Source organism: Plasmodium vivax, chromosome 7 (assembly GCF_000002415.2).
Source record: "Plasmodium vivax chromosome 7, whole genome shotgun sequence".
Classification (NCBI taxonomy): Eukaryota; Apicomplexa; class Aconoidasida; order Haemosporida; family Plasmodiidae; genus Plasmodium; species Plasmodium vivax.
This window is the reverse complement of record NC_009912.1, coordinates 815,292-832,979: the sequence shown is the minus strand read 5'-3', so window position 1 is coordinate 832,979 and position 17,688 is coordinate 815,292. Positions and strand designations below refer to the sequence as shown.

The 17,688-nt window shown below is 48.1% G+C and overlaps 5 protein-coding genes across 5 annotated transcripts, besides 4 other annotated features; 2 read left to right on the top strand and 3 right to left on the bottom strand.

Annotated features, from left to right (window-relative positions):
* Positions 1-447: 447 nt before the first annotated feature.
* Positions 448-4,041, bottom strand: PVX_099515 (WD domain, G-beta repeat domain containing protein; the record flags this gene model as incomplete). The annotated part of the gene is made up of 8 exons (XM_001614703.1): positions 448-777; positions 965-2,614; positions 2,723-2,790; positions 2,951-3,003; positions 3,163-3,238; positions 3,352-3,452; positions 3,619-3,758; positions 3,919-4,041. 8 exons carry the CDS (start codon positions 4,039-4,041, stop codon positions 448-450), a joined length of 2,541 nt encoding a protein of 846 aa, XP_001614753.1.
* Positions 4,042-4,300: 259 nt separating this feature from the next.
* Positions 4,301-4,329: a microsatellite.
* A 689-nt stretch (positions 4,330-5,018) lies between these two features.
* Positions 5,019-6,436, bottom strand: PVX_099510 (50S ribosomal protein L29, putative; the record flags this gene model as incomplete). The annotated part of the gene is made up of 1 exon (XM_001614702.1): positions 5,019-6,436. The coding sequence occupies exon 1, from the start codon at positions 5,859-5,861 to the stop codon at positions 5,019-5,021; it is 843 nt and encodes a 280-aa protein (XP_001614752.1). The 5' UTR covers positions 5,862-6,436.
* A 69-nt stretch (positions 6,437-6,505) lies between these two features.
* On the top strand, positions 6,506-8,883 carry PVX_099507 (hypothetical protein, conserved; the record flags this gene model as incomplete). The annotated part of the gene is made up of 3 exons (XM_001614701.1): positions 6,506-8,107; positions 8,281-8,359; positions 8,797-8,883. The coding sequence occupies exons 1-3, from the start codon at positions 7,287-7,289 to the stop codon at positions 8,881-8,883; spliced, it is 987 nt and encodes a 328-aa protein (XP_001614751.1). The 5' UTR covers positions 6,506-7,286.
* A 205-nt stretch (positions 8,884-9,088) lies between these two features.
* Positions 9,089-11,996, top strand: PVX_099505 (hypothetical protein, conserved). The gene is made up of 3 exons (XM_001614700.1): positions 9,089-10,841; positions 11,042-11,166; positions 11,440-11,996. The coding sequence occupies exons 1-3, from the start codon at positions 9,417-9,419 to the stop codon at positions 11,648-11,650; spliced, it is 1,761 nt and encodes a 586-aa protein (XP_001614750.1). The 5' UTR covers positions 9,089-9,416; the 3' UTR covers positions 11,651-11,996.
* Positions 10,560-10,579: a microsatellite.
* Positions 11,025-11,112: a microsatellite.
* A 288-nt stretch (positions 11,997-12,284) lies between the features above and the next one.
* On the bottom strand, positions 12,285-17,139 carry PVX_099500 (hypothetical protein, conserved; the record flags this gene model as incomplete). Its single annotated transcript, XM_001614699.1, has 2 exons — positions 12,285-12,916; positions 13,029-17,139. The coding sequence occupies 2 exons, from the start codon at positions 17,137-17,139 to the stop codon at positions 12,285-12,287; spliced, it is 4,743 nt and encodes a 1,580-aa protein (XP_001614749.1).
* Positions 16,118-16,142: a microsatellite.
* Positions 17,140-17,688: the final 549 nt, after the last annotated feature.

Genomic DNA, 17,688 nt, shown 5'->3' with positions numbered 1-17,688 from the left:
GCTCCCGTACGGGGGAGCCATTTTTAACGGCATGTGTTTGTAAGAAGTTACGGTTCAACAAAAGGGATACCTATCGCGGACAGTGATGTCTTATCTGCAGAGAGGGGAAAAACCGTTTAATAAAAAAAACTGCCACGTGGGAAGTGTGCAGAAGGGACCCACTTCGCCAATTCGAATGTACCTTTTCGGGCGCGCCCCTCGTACGCAGTGGGGGAGGAAAAAATAAAAAAAAAATAATAAAAAAATAGGGTAAAAAAATAAGGTAAAAAAATCCACTCTTTTGTGTGCACTGGAAGGGGTACCACCCGGTGGGAAAGAAACCGCGTAGACAAAGTAAACAACAGGGGGGGAGGGGCGCCGCACAGAGTTAACCTTTCGCAGCCGCGTACGTCGTGAATGCCGAATACACCTCATACACCGCTTCCACCGCGCCGCGTGCTGCGAACTCTACTGCACCTTGGTGAGGAACGAATTCATCATTTGGACCTGGAAGGAGCGACCCAGCTTGCCCCGCAGGTAGTCCACATACGACGCGTTAAAGGCATAGGACACCTTGTAAGAGTGAAGGAGCCCGCTTTCGTCTCCAATCAGGATGACTTCGTTGAACTGGTTTACGCAGAGCTTGCGGAGCTTCTTCTTTCTCGTAATCACCTCCGTGATGATGGCTTTGTTAATGTCCAGGCTCAGGTCGTAGATGTGGAGGTGGCCGTGGCTGTCCGAGCTGATGACGAGGAAGCACGTCGACACGATGGGGCTCCAGCGGACGTCGTACACGCACTGCGGGGGGGAGGAGCGGGAAAGGGGAAGCACTTAGCCGCGAATGGGGTGACGCCTCCAACGATGCGGTGACTACTGGCGCGATCGTCACTACGTAGTCAAAATCGTCACTACATAGTCAGAATCGTCGCTTCCGCTTCCGCCACTGCCGTGGCTGTCGCCGCCGCTCCGCCGCCGCGCAGCTTACCTCCTTGATGTCCAGCACGAGGAGCGAGCGGGGGCGCGCCTGGTCCCATATGCGGATGGTCCAGTCGTAGGAGGCCGAAATGAAGATGCCGCGCCTGAACGGGTTATAAGAAACGGCGTTCACCGACATGGAGTGCTCATTATACAGCCGCAGATGATTGTCGGAGAAGGTGCTGGAGTAGAGGTATATCTTCCCCTTGGTGGTCCCAATGAGAAAGAGGTTCTTCTGAAAGGGATTGAAATCGATGCACGTGATGGATTGCGTCTGAACAAAGTTAAGAGGGTCCTTAAAATCGTCATCCCAGTCCTTTTTCAACGTGAGTAATTTATCCCCCACAGTAAATTTGTTATTATACTTCCAACAAAACATATTCCCATCATACGAAATGGAATAAAAAGATTTATTTTTTCTGTCAAAAGAAATCTGCGAGATGATATCTCTGTTGTATATCTGTTTGATGTTACTTTCAAATATCAGTCGTTCATTTTTTTTTTTTTTTAAATCATAAATGCATATATTTCCATTGGACAGCCCGATGATAATAACTGAGTGGTTTACTGCTGACCACTCGATGGAGTAAATGGGGAAATCCGTTTTCAAAACATGTTCAGGACTTTTTGTATTTTTGAAAGAATAGCAACTTAATATCCCCGTATTAATTTTTATATCGCTATTTTTAAATGACATGGCAAATAAATCTTCATAAAAGGGATGAAATTTGATGTCCGTAACGATTAATTGGGTGAAAAAGGGAAGGGAAAAAATCCACAGCTTCGTCAAAATGTTCTTATTCATTTCACTTTTGTAATTTAAATAAATTTCCTCTTCATTATTCTTGTTGTATATCCTATCCATCAATTTTAATGTTTTTAAAAAACGTTTTTTCTGCAAAATTTTTTCATCACTTTTTTTTACTTTTTCATCTTTATAAATGAAGTTTAACTCTTTATGTATTTTCTCCTTCATGTCTTTGTAGTTAATAAAATACAATTCATGTTTCCCACTGAACGATTCTTTTTTTTTTTTTTTCGTTCCGCTTTTCGCGGGGCCCTGTCGTGTGTTGTTCCTTTCGCCAATTTTCCCCTTCCCTTTGGGTGCCCCTTTCGTGGCTGTCTTTCCCTTTTCAAGGGGCTCGTCTGCCTTCTCGGCTCCCGCTGCGATGTCCTGAGCGTCTGCTGCGCCATTCGCGTCGTTGTTGTGGCCCTTCTTCAGTAGGTCTCCTCCGTGTTCTTCTGCCTCTGCGGCCCCCCCGTGCGTCTCTCCAACCGCGACGGCAACCGGTACATCGCCAAGGCCGACGCCATCTCCAACTCCATCGCCAACACCCTCATCCGGGTTTTCCCCACCCCGCTCAGCCAACTGCTCGTCACTCCCACCGTCGTGCTCCCCCTCCTCCACATCGTAGTCCCCCGCAGAGGAGCTCTTCCAACTACCTCCGTCTGCACTTCCCGTGTCGTCCTCACTCACCGCGTCCGAGTCCTCCTCACTCGAGCCACCTGACGAAAACAAAACCGTCGCAAACTTCGCATCATCGGAGAGGTTGCCTGAACCCACATCCGAATCTGCATCCAACCCGAGGTCTCCACTTGAGTCGTATTTCTTCCCCCGGTCGTCTTCGTCTTTTGCGTTTTCGTTGTACCTGTCTTTTTCCTGTTCGGGGGGGGGGGGGAAGTAGCGGATTTATGCAAGCGGCGACGTTCAGCTGTAAAGCGGAGTATCTCCTTCATCCGCGCGTTGCATGCGTTCACGCCGCCGCACCTTGTCTTCCTCGTTGGAGACCTTCTGGAACTCGTGCAGGTACGCGTCGTAGATTATGGACTGGCAAACTGGGGGGCGGTTAGCGGTGGTTAGCGGTGGTTAGCGGTGGTTAGCGGCAGTTCGCGACACTGCGCATGCATATACAGACGTGGACGCAGAAGCAGAAATACGCGGGGTGTATGTGGGGGGTGTGGGACATTGCCTGCTTCCACCCCCTGCGCAACGAACCCGTGTCGCAGATTTCGTTTATTTCCTGCGGCTCCGTCTTGGTCGCTTCGTCCCTAGGGGGAAATAAGTGCGCCTGTTAGCGAAGCGCCTCTTAACGATGATCGCTTATCGATGACCGCTTATCGATGACCGCTTATTGATGACCGCTTATCAATCGGCCTGCCGATCACTCCTCGCAACTGCCCCAGCTGCGCCATCGAAAGGAGGCCTACTTGAAGGAGACAGGGACCGTCTGCGCGTATCTGTCGATGTAGTCGAAGCAGTTCTTGGGCTTATGGTAGACGTAGTCTGCATGGGGGGGGGGAATTTACAACGTGGGTTTGTTTGTTTCGATGCGGGCAGGTACCTCACAGGCGCACAAAAGAAGTTAGCGATATGAACACGCATATGGGAAGCCTCACCGTTGTCCTTCAAAACCGTAAAGGAGTTAGCCTTTTCTATTTTCTTCTTCACCAACTCTACCTGCTTCCTCCCCTCGTCGCTGTCCCGCATTACCAGGCACCTGGGTTGGCGCAAAAAAGGAAAAAAAAAAAAAAAAAAAAAAAAAAAAAAGAAATACAATTTTGTCAGTCCACCCATTCGGAGTGCACTCACGATGCGTCCCCCATAAAGCGGTTATTCATTCGTTCGCTCCTTTTTTTATCATTTATTTTTTTTTTTTTCCTGACGATTGCATGTCCAGGTGGAAGACGGTGTGGTCCACTTGATCCACCGACGTGAACTCCTCATTCGAAAAGGAAAACTCGACCAGGTTGGCGAACGCTCTCGGGTTTTTCGGGAACAGAAATCGCGTGAAGGTTTCGTTTTTCTGAAATTGGGGGGTGGGGCGGAATAGGCGTGTGGCTAGCAGGGCGCTTTGCGTAGCACTCCAAGTGATGTTGCAGCCACACCGCTTGTCACACCGCTTCCCCCTCCGTGGGTACACACAGGTGGGTGCGCGCACACATTGACGTGCAGTGAAAACGTACACCGTTCTGAATGGACGCTTTCCTCTTTTCATTTTCCAGCCCATCGCCCTCCGCCCCCTTGGCCTCCCCCCCCACTGACTGCAACTTTTTCTTCTTTTTCTTCTCCACTGCGTTTGCCTTCATTTTGCTTTCGTATGGAGGAGGCCGGACCGGGTCTGCCGTTTGAACAGGCACGGAAGATGCTCTCTACGAATGGGTCGCTATGTTAAGGGAAGACCCATCAGTCACGTTTTACATTATTCGTCGCGAAGACGGCAGTTTAAGTTTTTTTTTTTTTCTATATTTCCCCTTTTATGAGCAGCGTGGAGATTTCCCTCCTTATGATGAGCACAGACGGAGTGGCCTTTCTCCCTCTGAGACCTTTCTAACGAAGCACGTAGTTCCTTCTTCCCCACCGCGTCGCATCACAAAGCATTGCTATTCTTAGCAAAGTCGCTGCACTTAAATGGGTCACCCTTTTGTAGAAAGCAAAGTGAGGGGGAAAAAAAAAAAAAAAGAACATTGTCTTTTTTGCGCACTTTTGTCAAATTCGCGTGATCGTGGAACGCCGTTTCCTTTTTAATGAATACGAAGTATCACATAGTTTGTGGCTGGAGTCGAGAAAACTGGCTGCGATGTGCTCATCCGTAGGAACACACGCCAGGGGGTGCCATCCATGCCGCTGTACAAACGCATAATAAATGGGGAGTCTTACAGAAGGGCACAAACTCGGGTGCGTAAACTGTGGACGGCATATGGTCGCACCGTTGGGCAGAAGGCAAAAGGGGAAAAGAAAAAAAAAAAAAAAAAAACATATCAAAGATAAACTCTTAAGTGAGAGAAAACTACGGGAAGGAACACCTAACGGCAGGGCGCACGGAGGTTCAATTATGGGCCACATTATTACGCATACACGTATGGATGACCCTGCTGTGTGAGGGGGGGGTTACTCCCTCCTCCATCGAAGGGAGCAGTATCCAATTCGTTCTCCCACGTTCGCCCCCATACGCTCAAGGTAACACACATACAGAGCGGTACTCACACACGTATGCGTGTTGCGGGTGGGGGGGGCCTCTACTCCCCCTTGGGGGAAAACCAAAACAGGTGAGAAAAGCTCACCACTAATTACACAAAATCATAGTGTCGTCAAATTTTTTCTTATTTTTATATTTCTCCATGACCTTTTCCGAATTCCTCATAATCCGTTCATACTCCTTCTTTATGTCTACGATGTCAAAAATGTTAAAGTGTATTTTTTCTACCTCCTCTATTGGGGGGAAATTGTTTTCTTCCTCTTCTTGCTTTTTCTTTTCTGCTTTTTCTTTTTTATTTTTTTTTTGTGGTTGGTTTTTTTTTTTCTCTTTCTCCGTTTTGGTCGACTTCTTTGCCTGCAGAAGGTCCGGGAATAGTTCCACCTTTTCGGTTTTTACTTCCTTCACCACTTTGGCCATGGCGGCTTCCTTCTGTTTGAGCACCGAGGGGATGAATTTTTTTTTGGGGGGTTCAATTTTGGGGTCCTTCTTCGGTTCGGCCTTCTTCGGTTCGACCTTTTTGGCTTCCACCTTCTTGGCCTCTTCCTTCTTGGCTTCGTCCTTCTCTGGCTCTTCCTTCTTCGGTTCTTCCCCCTTCAGCTCTTCCTTCTGCGGTTCCTTCTGCGGTTCCTTCTGCGGTTCCTCCTTCTTCGGCTCCTCCTTCTTCTTCTCCGCCTTCTTCTTCTCCGGCTTCTTCTTCGGCTCCTTGGCGGGCTTCTTCCCGCTGGTGTTGGCCGCACTCCATGCATTCACATTTTTCCTTTCGTCCAAGAACTTCTTCGTTTTATACTCTTGCATGTTTATTATCTTTATTTTGACGGCCTCGCTGCTCCCCCCTTCCGCGTTATTGTCTGCGTTTTCATTGTCCGGTGCGGCAGCGCTTGCAGGCTTCGCGACTTTCGTCGCCTTCAGTAGGCTACTCAGGTTGAACATTTTGGCTAGCTGGTGGGGGTGCTCAGCGGGTTGCGAAAAGGGCAAAACGCGATCTTGTGCGCGGCGCTCTGCACGAGTCGACGCGGCGGCCTACGGATGATGAGAAGTTACTACGTCGGTTGATAAACGTGAGACGTTCACCACTTGTGCTTCACGTTAAACTTTTCGAGGGGGGATTTACTTGCCTTTTTTGCCAACCTTTTGAAACCTCCTCCTTTAGCGGTATGCTATCACTTTAAGCGGCCCCTTCCGAAGAGAATTTCTTTCGCATTCGCCTCCACGAACTGGTACACGCGGCGTATGACGCGTTGGAAAAAAAACAGTTTGTACTTATGTGGATGTTCGGAGGATAGGGGAACACGTGCATACAAATACACGCGTGATGTACACGTAGCATGCGTTTTACTTCATGCCCTACGCAAGGAGGAAAGAAACTCCCAATTTGGCCTGCCACAAGTTGGGTCTCCTTTTTTAGATAATGATAATTGGAACAAAAAAAAAGGAGGGAAAGCAACTTTGGGATGAATGTTTTGGAAAAATTTCTCGCCACGTTCAGTTGAACTCAACTCTGTTGCGCCTTTCCGTTTTTTTTTTTTTTTTTTTTTTTTCTTGGCTAGCTGCATACCTGGGGCGTCAATTTTTTTCGTGAATTTTTTTTCGACATTATTTTAATATAAGCGAGTCTCACCACGTTGGAAATGCAAATAAGTGAAGAGCGTTTTTATGCGCATTGTATAACTATGCGTACGCATCATTTGTGGCCAAAAGTTGGGTTGGCCCATCATCCCCGGGTTAGCAAAACGAAACACTGGCGTTGTTTCGTTAGGAAAATTGCATAGCATTGTGCTAGGCAGCAGCGTAGCAGCAACGTGGCAGCAACGAGGAAGCAACGAGGAAGCAACGTGGTATCTCCCTTTTTGAGTATCACCTTGAGTTCGCCCCTCTGCTGGCACATGGACGAGTGGTTGCCCCTTCCACTTGGTAGCGTTGTTCACCATGCAACCTCCAACATAATGAGCCAAGATAAGTAACGCCGCAACCGCTGTTCCCCTAAAATAGATTACCCATCGCTACAAAAATCACTGAAGGGGAAGAACACGCGAATGAAGCCCTGCCGACTGGCACCACATAAAAGTTTGCCCCTTTTGCGAAATAAGTGAATTGGAGAACGCCAAGTAGATAGGAACATTTGGGATACCAAATATACGTACAACGCGGCTGTCATCGTGCCATCACCTGGTGAACACGTGTCAATTTTGCCGCCAACTGGGAGGCATACGTACGTGGAAGCGCACCTGTGGACCCCCACCCACGCACGTAGACACATACCCATTTTTGAGTGCCCATTTTTGAGCACCCATTTCTAAGTACCCATTTCTGAGTACCCTTTTTTGCGTCCCCACGTCTGCCGCCCTTCCCCTTAAAATGAACAAAAAGGAGAAAAAGAAGCTGCGGTACATGACCAAGGAGAAGCAGTACTCCATCGAGGAAATTGAAAAAATTGACGTAAAGCGATACAACGAATTGTCTCGATTTTCCAAAAACAAAAATAAAAGAAACGCTCTGAAGGGAAAGGCATATGTGAAGAAATTAATTCTTCGTAAACAAAAAAAAGATGAAATAAAAAAAAAAAAATCTTTAAACATTCCTGTGGAGAAAAAAATCCCCAGGAGTATAGAACGGCTAGCCATCTTTGATGAAAATAAAATTAACGAGGAAAATGAAAAATTCTTATTGAATGAAAAATGTATAGACGAATTTAGTGATTATTTCAAACAGAGGAAAGAACCAAACATTGTTATAACGTCCATCAAAAGGCCATCGAAAAACACAATTTTGTTTATGAAAGAACTGTCGTTAACCTTTCCTCACATTTTTTATGAACCAAGATTGGATCATTCAATTGAATTTCTCATGAGCAATTCTGTGCAGAATAACTTTTCCACTTTTATCTTAATCGAAGAGGGGATTGATAAACACCCTAAGTATATGTTCATATCAACTTTGCCAAACGGCCCCACGGCGAAATACTCCCTCACCAATGTTTTATATGCACACAAGAAGAAGACGGACATTGAAATAACGACTTTGCCTCCGGAGGTCTACATCACCAACTTTAACACCTTCATTGGGGAACGGATAAAGCGGCAGCTCCACACCTTGGTGCCCTTCAAACCGGCGTACAAATCCCAGAAGGTCGTCGTTTTTTACAACCAGCGCGACTTTATCTTTTTCCGCCACTTTAAGTAAGGCTTCGCGGTGGAGCGGTGGCGCGGTTTGCCGAGTTTGACAAAGTTTGTCAAAGTTTGGCAGCATTTTCCCCGTTCCCTTTGTTCCCCTTGTTTCCCCGTTTTCCCTATTTGTTCACCCTCCACGTTATGCTTCTTCCCCCTCTTTGCGCCTGGACGCGCTCCCGCAGGTACAACTTCCTCAACAAAAAGAAGTGCACGTTGAACGAAATTGGCCCGGCGTTCACCTTGCAGTTGCTCAGTCTTAAGGTAATTTTTCGCTTTCCGCGTGCGTCTGTTTCGTTGTGTGTAGCTACGTCGTTGCAGAGTTGTGCCTTCCTACTTTGCTTTATTTTTCTGAGCCGTTCATGTAGCTAATTTGTTCTTTTTTTTTTTTTTTTTCTGAACCGTTCATGTAGCTATTTTGTTCTTCTTTTTTTTTTTTTCTGAACCGTTCATGTAGCTAATTTGTTCTTTTTTTTTTTTTTTCTGAACCGTTCATACTTTTTCCGTTCATGTAGCTATTTTGCCGCTTCTTCGTTGCTTCTTTTTTTTTGGCCCATCCGCTGCACACACTCTGGCTCGTTGCGTTGTACTTCTTTCCCCATTGCGGCTTTACATTTTTTTGGCCTACACGTTACACGTATCTTCATCTTCACACCTGCTCCATTCTTTTTCCCCTCACCTCTCTCGGATGACCTTAACAGGATGGGCTGATTAACGATAAGGAGAAAATGTACGAGTTTGTGCTGCGCCCAGATATGAAGGTTAACAGGAAGAAAATGTACTTGTAAATGCGTCACCTACCTTTTGGTCACGTCCCACACCAGTGTGTTTGCCTCAATCCAATCCGGTCGCATTGTTTGCTGATCGTTGCGGTGTAGCGCGTTTCCCTGCATTGCGCTACCCAGCTTTTTGCGCTTTTTTTTTTTCCCCTTTTTTTTTTTACTGTTCAATTAATGTCGTTTTAAATGCATACCTTTTTTTTTTTCTTTTTTTGGCTTCCAATTTCATAACCCCATGTGGCTCTCTCCTCGTGCTGCATCCCTTTTACATAAAATGCACACGTAAGTGGTACGCCTTATACGTATGTAATTGTACATGGTAACCACGTAGTGGAACACATTTGCTTGAAAAAACGTAAATTGCAAAAAATGTTTGGAAACATCTTCCAAAGGGAGGGGGCCACGCAGAAGCAGCAGCAGTAGCGGCAGCGGCAGCAGCAGCGGCAGCAGCAGCGGCAGCAGCAGCGGCGGCAGCCATAATGTGAAGAGGATCACCTTATCATAGGGGGGGGCGGAAAAACAAAAGAAAACAAAATTAATAAATGGATTTGAGGAAACACCTCTCCTCCCTTTTCCTCCTAATTTACCTAAAATGTTTCATACGCCACTTTTGCTTTAGCCCCAGTGTGGAAAACACCAACGGGAGCTGCTACATACCTAGCGCGTTTAAAAAGAGGCAGTACAAGCAAACGTCTAGTAAAACCTTTGTGAAGGGAAAAGATACAAAATTTCAACTCAGTCTGATTTTTAGAAAGCAAAAGGATCAGTCCATGATAAGGAGCATTCCCAGCCATGTGCGAAAGAGAAAGAAGAAGAAAAAAAAAAAGAAAAAAAAGGCAGACGGTGATGGCGAAGCTGGTGAGAAGGGCCAAAAGGGGGGGAAAAAAAAAGTAAACAAAAAGTTAATGAGAAGGAGGCTGCTCAAGTTTTACAAGATGAAGAGGAAAAACGAGGGCACCGAGGAGGATGTTTTTGCGGACAGGGAGAAGTACTCGGTGTTCGACTACGTTGAGGATGAGATGAGTGGTGTGAGGCGCGATGGGTTGAGCGGTGGGATGAGCGGTGGGATGAGCGGTGGGATGAGCGGTGTTAGCAGTGTTAGCAGTGTTAGCAGTGTTAGCCGCGTCAGCCAAGGGAGTGACGGCGACCAGGCGGACCCCCCCTCCGCTGCACCCCCCGAGGGGCACCAAAAAGAAGAAGATGAAGGAGAAGCCGAGCTGCGCACCTACGTGGATGACATTCAAGGGGAGGAGTCCCCCGAACGGGTTGACCCCACTCACGGGCAAGATGGTGGTCAAGATGGTGGTCAAGATGGTGGGAAAGATGGTGGGCAAGATGATGAGCAACCTGGGCAGCATAACCAACACGGCGAAGCAACTGCCCCCGCCGCGGGGAGGAAAAAAAAAAAAAAATTGAAAAAGCTAAAAAAGAACATGCACATAGGGAAGTACAACAGAAAGGTTTTCACCTACAGAAAAAAAGTGTCCGTAGATGACGTGCACGAATATGTCCAGAACAAACAGCTGGGGGAAAAATACATCCTCCAGAAAGACACCCTAAAAAACGTTTTCGTCAATAAGCCCCTCTTCAATTTCTACAACTTTTACAATTTCTTTCAAATTGACCACGTGGAAAAGTATAATAAAGAAAAGGTTCTAAATTTAATTTACTACTACATGTATAAGTACAAAAACAAAATGGAGACTCAAACAGAATACGAGTGTGTGAAGACGGAGGATGTCGTGGGGACGTACGAGAGGATTGCAGATGAAAGGAAGAAAATGAAACACTATCTGGAGTTCTACATAGATATGAATAACAACAGGTACCTCTATATGAACATTGACCAGAATTACGCCCTGAAGAAAAAGGCCACGGACGCCTTCACCGTCAGCAACATTAACAAGGTCGACTCGATGCACATACACAATTACAGGGTGGTGTGGACCATTCGAAATGTGCAGGAGGTAGGCGTGCGGCGAGGTGGCAACGCCGTGAGACGAGGCCGCATGGGAGCGCTTATCCCCAGGCGTGTCCCCCAAAAGGCAGCACCAAATTGACCGCGTGCGCGTCACTCCCCTCACCTTTACCGCCACACAGATGCAATTACGCGAACGCACGTACACAAATGGCTCTTCCTCCCTCTCTCCCTTTTTTCTCTCTTTAGAAACTGTTTTGGAGGTTCCGCGAAATGGGGAACATCCCCCTGACGACCTCCGCCTTTTCCTTCGCCGGCAAGAAGTCGTTCAAGTTGAAGCTTTGGCTAGATGGTCACAAGTCCGCCAAGAAGGGGTAACTTTCTCTCGAGGGGGCGTTTGCAGCGTTCCTCTGCGGAAAGTTAATCGGAGTTTTGTGCGATTACTATTCTGCTTAGAGTGTGTGTCCTTGAGTGATCCCATCCTGTCTGTAGCGCTGGGCGATCGTTCTGTTTCCCCGGCATGTACCTTAACCCCTGTGGCGCTTTCCCCACAGCTACGTGTACACACATGCGTGCGTACATAGCTACATACCTACCTACCAACCGCTTACATCTCTTCTGCCGCTTCCTTTTTTTCCGCATCGCAGCTACGTAAGCGTCGGCCTGAAGCAACTGGAAAACTACTCCCTGCTGGAGGAGTACATCTGCCTCTCCCTTGGCGGAGTCACCAGGGGGCCATTCCAATACCTTTCGAGAGAATACTACCAGAGCTGCTACAACTTCTGTAAGTTTGACGAGCTGGACGTGAAGAACGACGAGTTGCAGTTAAGCTTGTTTGTGTACGATGGGGTTGTGTAGGGGGTGGGCATCGACCATCATTCGATAGGATAGACGTCATTGCAGCTTTGGGGTGAAATGGATTTGCCCTCCTCAGCTCGGCTTCTTTACCATTGCCCCTCTTTTGCACGACCCACCTTGGCAAATACGACCTCACGTCAGTTTGTAATTTCGTTTTACCCCTTTCTCGCGCGCCGGGGGTTGGGTGGGCGCGCCTCCTTCCCCAATCGTCCATCCCAGTTGGCCTTCCCCCCACGTTGTTCCCATTTTGTTCGCATTTTGTTCCCATTTCGTTCCCATTTCGTTCCCATTTCGTTCCCATTTCGTTCCCATTTCGTTCCCATTTCGTTCCCATTTCGTTCCCATTTCGTTCCCATTTCGTTCCCATTTCGTTCCCATTTCGTTCCCATTTCGTTCCCATTTCGTTCCCATTTCGTTCCCATTTCGTTCCCATTTCGTTCCCATTTCGTTCCCATTTCGTTCCCATTTCGTTCCCATTTCTTCTTTTTTTTGTTAACACGTAAGGAAAGCACCCCGTGCGTACTTCCTCCCCATCGAACATTTAACATTAACCTGATAACTTGCACATCCTAATGGCTGCCGTTTTAATTTTCCCCACCGCGCCGCTCCTCCCTCTTCGCCTGAACGGGTTAGATTAGTCTATCACCTTTTTCCTCTTTTTGGGCTTCTTCTCCTCGAAGAGATCCGAGCTGCTGGACGAGGCGTCCAGGTACTGCGGGTCACCGTCGGAGATGTTTTCCTCCTCCCCCTCCTCCTTTTGCTGCTCCTCCTCGTCAGTTGCCTGATTCGGGTTGGCGCTTCCCCTATTAAAGGAAAACTCCTCCTCTTCGTCGTCATCATCCTCCTTTTCGTCGTCCCCCACTTGGTCATTCTCCTCCTTCCTCTCCTCCTGCTGCTGCTGCTGCTGCGGCTGAGCTTCCCCCTCTGCCTGCGCGGCGCCCCGTTCGGCCATGTGGTACGTCAGTTCGCTAACATCTCTGAGCAGTTCCTCATGCAGGCTCTCCTGACTCTTCAGCTTTTTCATTTCCAAATTTTTCTTCCTCTTTTTGTCTTCATAAATTTTCTTCTGCAAATTTATTTTTTTCTGATTGTAGAGTTTTTTCTGCCTGACCATGCTGGGCACGCTGCTCTCAATGTAGGGCTTTATTTTCTCCTCGAACTTTCTGAACGTGTTGATTAGGTACTTCCTGCTGGCCAGATGCTCGACGTCCTTCCTCCTCATTTCGACGATGAGCTCTCCTTCTTTGTAGTAGTTGTGTTGTTCGTCTGCGGGGGGGGGAGAAATGCGGTGGTGAAGTGGAAAACATGGGAGTGCAAAATTGGCCAATCGGCTAAACCGCCCATCGGCTCAACGGCCAATCGGCCAACCGCCACTCACCCGAGGCGAGGAGCTCCGCCGAGGTGGCGACGCGCTTGAAGCGCAGCAGGGTGTGGATGGCGCGGAAGGAGAAGCTGATCAGGTCCCCCATGAGCAAAATGTCCGTCAGCTCCACGTAATCGGAGCTGAGGTACTTGGAAACGAAGGAATCGATGCAAATGATGAGGGTATTCAAAATGGTGAAGTCGTGCGCCCACTTAACGTAGGCGCTGTATAGCAGAGCAATGGCATCTTCAAACTTTTCAATTAAATGTAAAAAATTTGCATAGCAGAGGAGGAAGAGCTTATCATTTATGCCATTCTTTAAACTTAAATTAAAAAAGAGATTCAGTTTTTTTAAAAATAATTTATTTTTCATCTCATGGTTTGTTCTCATCAGGTGATTAAACATGTGAAGGACAAAATTGCGTAGCGCCGACTGGCAGTAAAAACTCAGCTTCTCATTTGAGTCTATTAACAATTGGAAGGCTTCACTTGACATCTCATATTTGTGATTAACGCTGAGCAGAATTGATATGAGGCTAGACACGAAGAAGTTGTTCCTGCTTCTCCCTAGCGAACTTATGAGGGAGTAAATTTCGTGTACTAGCTGATTTTTTTCTTCTTTATTTTTCCCCCTTTTCAGTTTACAAAATTTTATAATCGCCAAATACGTGTTAACCAAGACATCCTCTCGAAAGGGTTCCCTTTTCTTTAGCTTCTCCAGGGCGTAAATGCAATAGTCGTAGTGCTTCCTAGCCACGTGTATGTAAGCCTTCTGCAGTAGGAGATTAACTGACTCTGGATTTGATCGCAACCCTCTATCTATCACCTCCTTCGCTTTAGAAAATTTTTTCATTTGTATGTAAACATTTGCTAGCCTAACGAAGGCACCTTCGTATGTGCTGTACACCTCTGAGTACAATTTGTAGGTCTGCATGGGGGAGTCCTTATAGCCCAGGTACTCTGCCAAGACGGCACTGTTAAAGGAGATGGTCAGGTAGATCCTCTTCAAATAGTTAATCATTTGCCTGTACCTCTCTCGGTTGCTCCTTTTTAGGTACACGTGCTTTGGAAGCTTCGCTCCGTGACTCACCATGGCCAGCTTGAGCTCCCTAACTCGGTGGTGCCGCAGCATGGCGTCCAGGTGGTGCAGCTTCAGTGTGTTTCGCCGCACGGTGAGGAGTGAGCGGTTTCGCCGCACGGTGAGGTGTGAGCGGTTTCGCCTTTGTTTGGCCCATTCGGCGGTGACTTCTTCTCGAGCCGCCCCACCCGCAGTGGTATCTTCACGGGGTGTCCCCCCCCCTGTGGCAACCTCCTCACAGGGCGACCCGCCGCCACCCCGCTTCGACCTCTTCTTCGTGCTCCCCGGGGAGACCGCGCTGCGCTTCCGGGCGTTGTTCCCCTTAGCGGAGAGCGTCCCCCCCTGTGAAGGTCTCAAACCGGGAGAGCCACCGCAAAACGCATAGGAGTAGTAGCTGGAGAGGCGCTTCACCTTGAGGAAGACCTCCCTCTTCAGCAGCTCCATCAGTTCTACACTCCTTTCCTTATGATCGCAAAAAAAAAGAGAGATGATATAATTGTTCATCAACTCGTAGGGTATTTTCCGCGGCTTATTTCTTCGTTTGAAAAAGGTCCTAACTTCTTCCACTTCGTGCAGCTCCTTGTGGTAGGCCACCATCCCCTCGTGGTTGTACTTGGTTAGGAGCAATTCGCGTATCTTCACCTTCATCAGCTTGGCATCCAAATCGGTGTGAAACATGAATGCGTGTGCTTCGAGGACGTCCATCAGGTGTTGCAGCATTTTCAGGACAACTCTCATGCAGCTGTCGCTTTGGTTGCTCTTCATATATTTGCTTCGAATGGTAACATGCACTGGCTTGCCTATACAGTGGAGCTTCTTCCCTTCCTCCCCCTGAGTGGTACCGCCAATGGCATGAGAGGACGACTCGACTGCTTGAGGGGCCCCCCCCCCATGGGGAAGGGCGCCAGTGCTGTCCTCACAAAGGAGGTTAAAATTTAAAAACAAATTTGCCGTGTGGAGGAAAAAAAAAACATACAATTTTACAGAGTAGGCATTTTTACATTTCTGGAAAAAAAACAAAATGCTCCTCTTGGCTTTGCTATACTTCTTCAAGTGGATCAAACAGATGGTGTGGTAGTAGCGGCTTACGTGGTTCCCATAAATCTGCATGCTCTTGTGATAGTACTTGAGTGCCCTCCTGGTGTTCCTCACGATGTGATGGTGGTACATGCCGATGAGGAAATAGTACTTGGAAAGGCACTTCTTATTAACATAGCTAAAGTGTATCTGCTCCTTCATCATTTTTAGGAAGGCTACAGATTTGGCGTCTCCCTGCATCAGCCATATTTCGCACAAATCCAGGTACAGGCAAATCATCCTCTCACACAGATGCACATGCATGTGCCCACGCTGCTCGGGGTTCCTCTTCAGGTAGCCGCTTTCACTGTTCGCCATCTCGATCGATTCGTCGTGCTCGTATATGTCGTTCTTGTCGATGTGGTGAGAGCAGCCCCCCCCTGTGAGGAGGCTCCCCCCCGTGAGGATACTCTCCATACCTTTGGAATACTTCCCCACACCGCGCCTCAAATAATCGTAATAACGTAGTAGAGTCAAATTAATGATCCCCTTGATGGGGACTTTTCTCAGATCGCCTTTATCCCACCCAGGGGGAAGGGGGAGTGACTCCACAGGGGTGAACTGCTGCTCCTTCATTTTGAGGAGGCCTCCATTTGCAACCCCCCAGTGGGTCCCTTCTTTCACAAAATCGTTGCACAGAGATATTTTCCCCAAGTAGTTCATCAGGAGTAGCCACCCGTTGGCCAAGTACGCTTGTGAGTTTCCAAGTTTGATAGCTTCGGTTAGGCAGAAGGAGGCCATACCCCACTCCTTCTTCTTCACATAGCAGATGCCGATTATATATTTTATTATCCCCTTGAGTCTCCTCAGGGTGGTTAGTAAATTCTTAACCCTAATGCACTTGTAGAGGTGTTCTTCCCTCCCCCCGGTATGATCCCCTCCACCAAAATGGGGAGACTTATCTCCACGCCTGTCACTGCTGTCACTCTTCCCTTTTTCACGACTCATAAATTTTGATAGCCAGGTGGAGCCTCCCTTTTCCGTGTTGGAAGGTTCCTCCTTCACAGGGTTTAACCCCCCCCGATAGGTAAAAACCGTGGCCCTTAAAAAGCTCTCCAAATTGATAACCCTTACGAGGACGTGGGAGGAGAACTCAACACAGAGCTCCAATTTGTACGCCAGGCATAACGAGAGGGCCAAATAAATCGAGGCCACAAAATCGTACCTGTTCTTTTTCACCAGAAGGGTGAATATTGATATGCTCTCCATAAGGTAATTCATCGGGTTGACGTACTCGCCTTTCAGCTTCTCCCCCGCTGAGTGCTTCCCCTCATCGTGATAGCGATCGGTATCGTCGTCGTCATCGCCATCGCCATCGCCATCGCCACCATCACCATCCCTAGGCCTTGCGAAGTAGTTGGCGCCGCTCCTCCGGTCATACTTGTTCAGCAGGTACAGAAACATACTGACGTTGTAAATGCCCTTGGCGAGGTGCGGGGATAGGAAGGTGTAAGCGGCCCAGGGAGAGGACCCCTCTTTTGGGTTGGGCGGGTCGCTCGCTATGCCGCTCAACTCGCCGCTAGCCATGCTGCTCGCCATGCCACTCGGCGCCCCCCTCTGGAGGGCGTCACTCCTCCTCTCAATCTGATTGATTAAGTTCTCCAGTTTTATCTTCAACTCGTCCTCCTTGCTCACATTCTTCGCGTTTATAATTTTCTCCAAGTGGTACAGCAGGAGGAGAGTGCAAAAATTCGACCCGTCCTTCGAGGCGTCCCTCTCGCCCCCTTCCGTCTTCTTCTTCTTCCCCAATATGTCCTCATTTTCGGAGAGGTAAAAAATTTCCCCCTCCTTCGTGAGGTCCAAAAAAAGCTTATAGTATTTCTTCTTATAGTACACCAGACTGACTTCTATCCAGCTGTGCACATGCACATGTTCTTCTTTCAAAATGTTTTTTATGAGGAGGTAATTCTCATCGTTTACGTCCTCTTCCTTAATGCCGATCGGGCGATTCTTTCCGTGCAGGTAAATCATTTTGGGGGAGACCGTGCAGGTGTGGAGGAAAAGGAGAGACGTTTCACCAATCAGCCATTAAGAGGGGAGTTCACACTTGCAACAGTGGAGCGGTTAAGCGGTGGGGTAACGGGGGTGCTCTGGCTAAGTAAGCGAGTGGGCCCCCTCCAGCAGCTTAGCCGCTTTGTATCGCCTATGTGGGGTAGCTACCGCGGGGAAGCAACAGTTAGGCACGTACATGCGGGAGTCTCGAGCGATGGTGGTGGCCTCCCCTGCTCTGGGTGTTTTCACACTTCCGCCGGTTCGGGCCCCCAGCTCGGTCACCACTTTGTCATTGCGATCTACGTATGCCCCTTGTGAAAGCTACGAAAGTGGCAAAACATAAAGGAGTGAACGCAACGGCGTGTCATCGTTTAGGCCATTTATCATGCCCCTTTAGGGTAGAGCCACAGAGGGCAGTTAAAGCACTGGAGAGAAAATCACTCGAGGGGATTCACCCCAGGGGAAAATCACTCGACGGAAAATCTTCACAGGGAAATCATCGGAGAGTGACCCATTTTAATTTCTTCC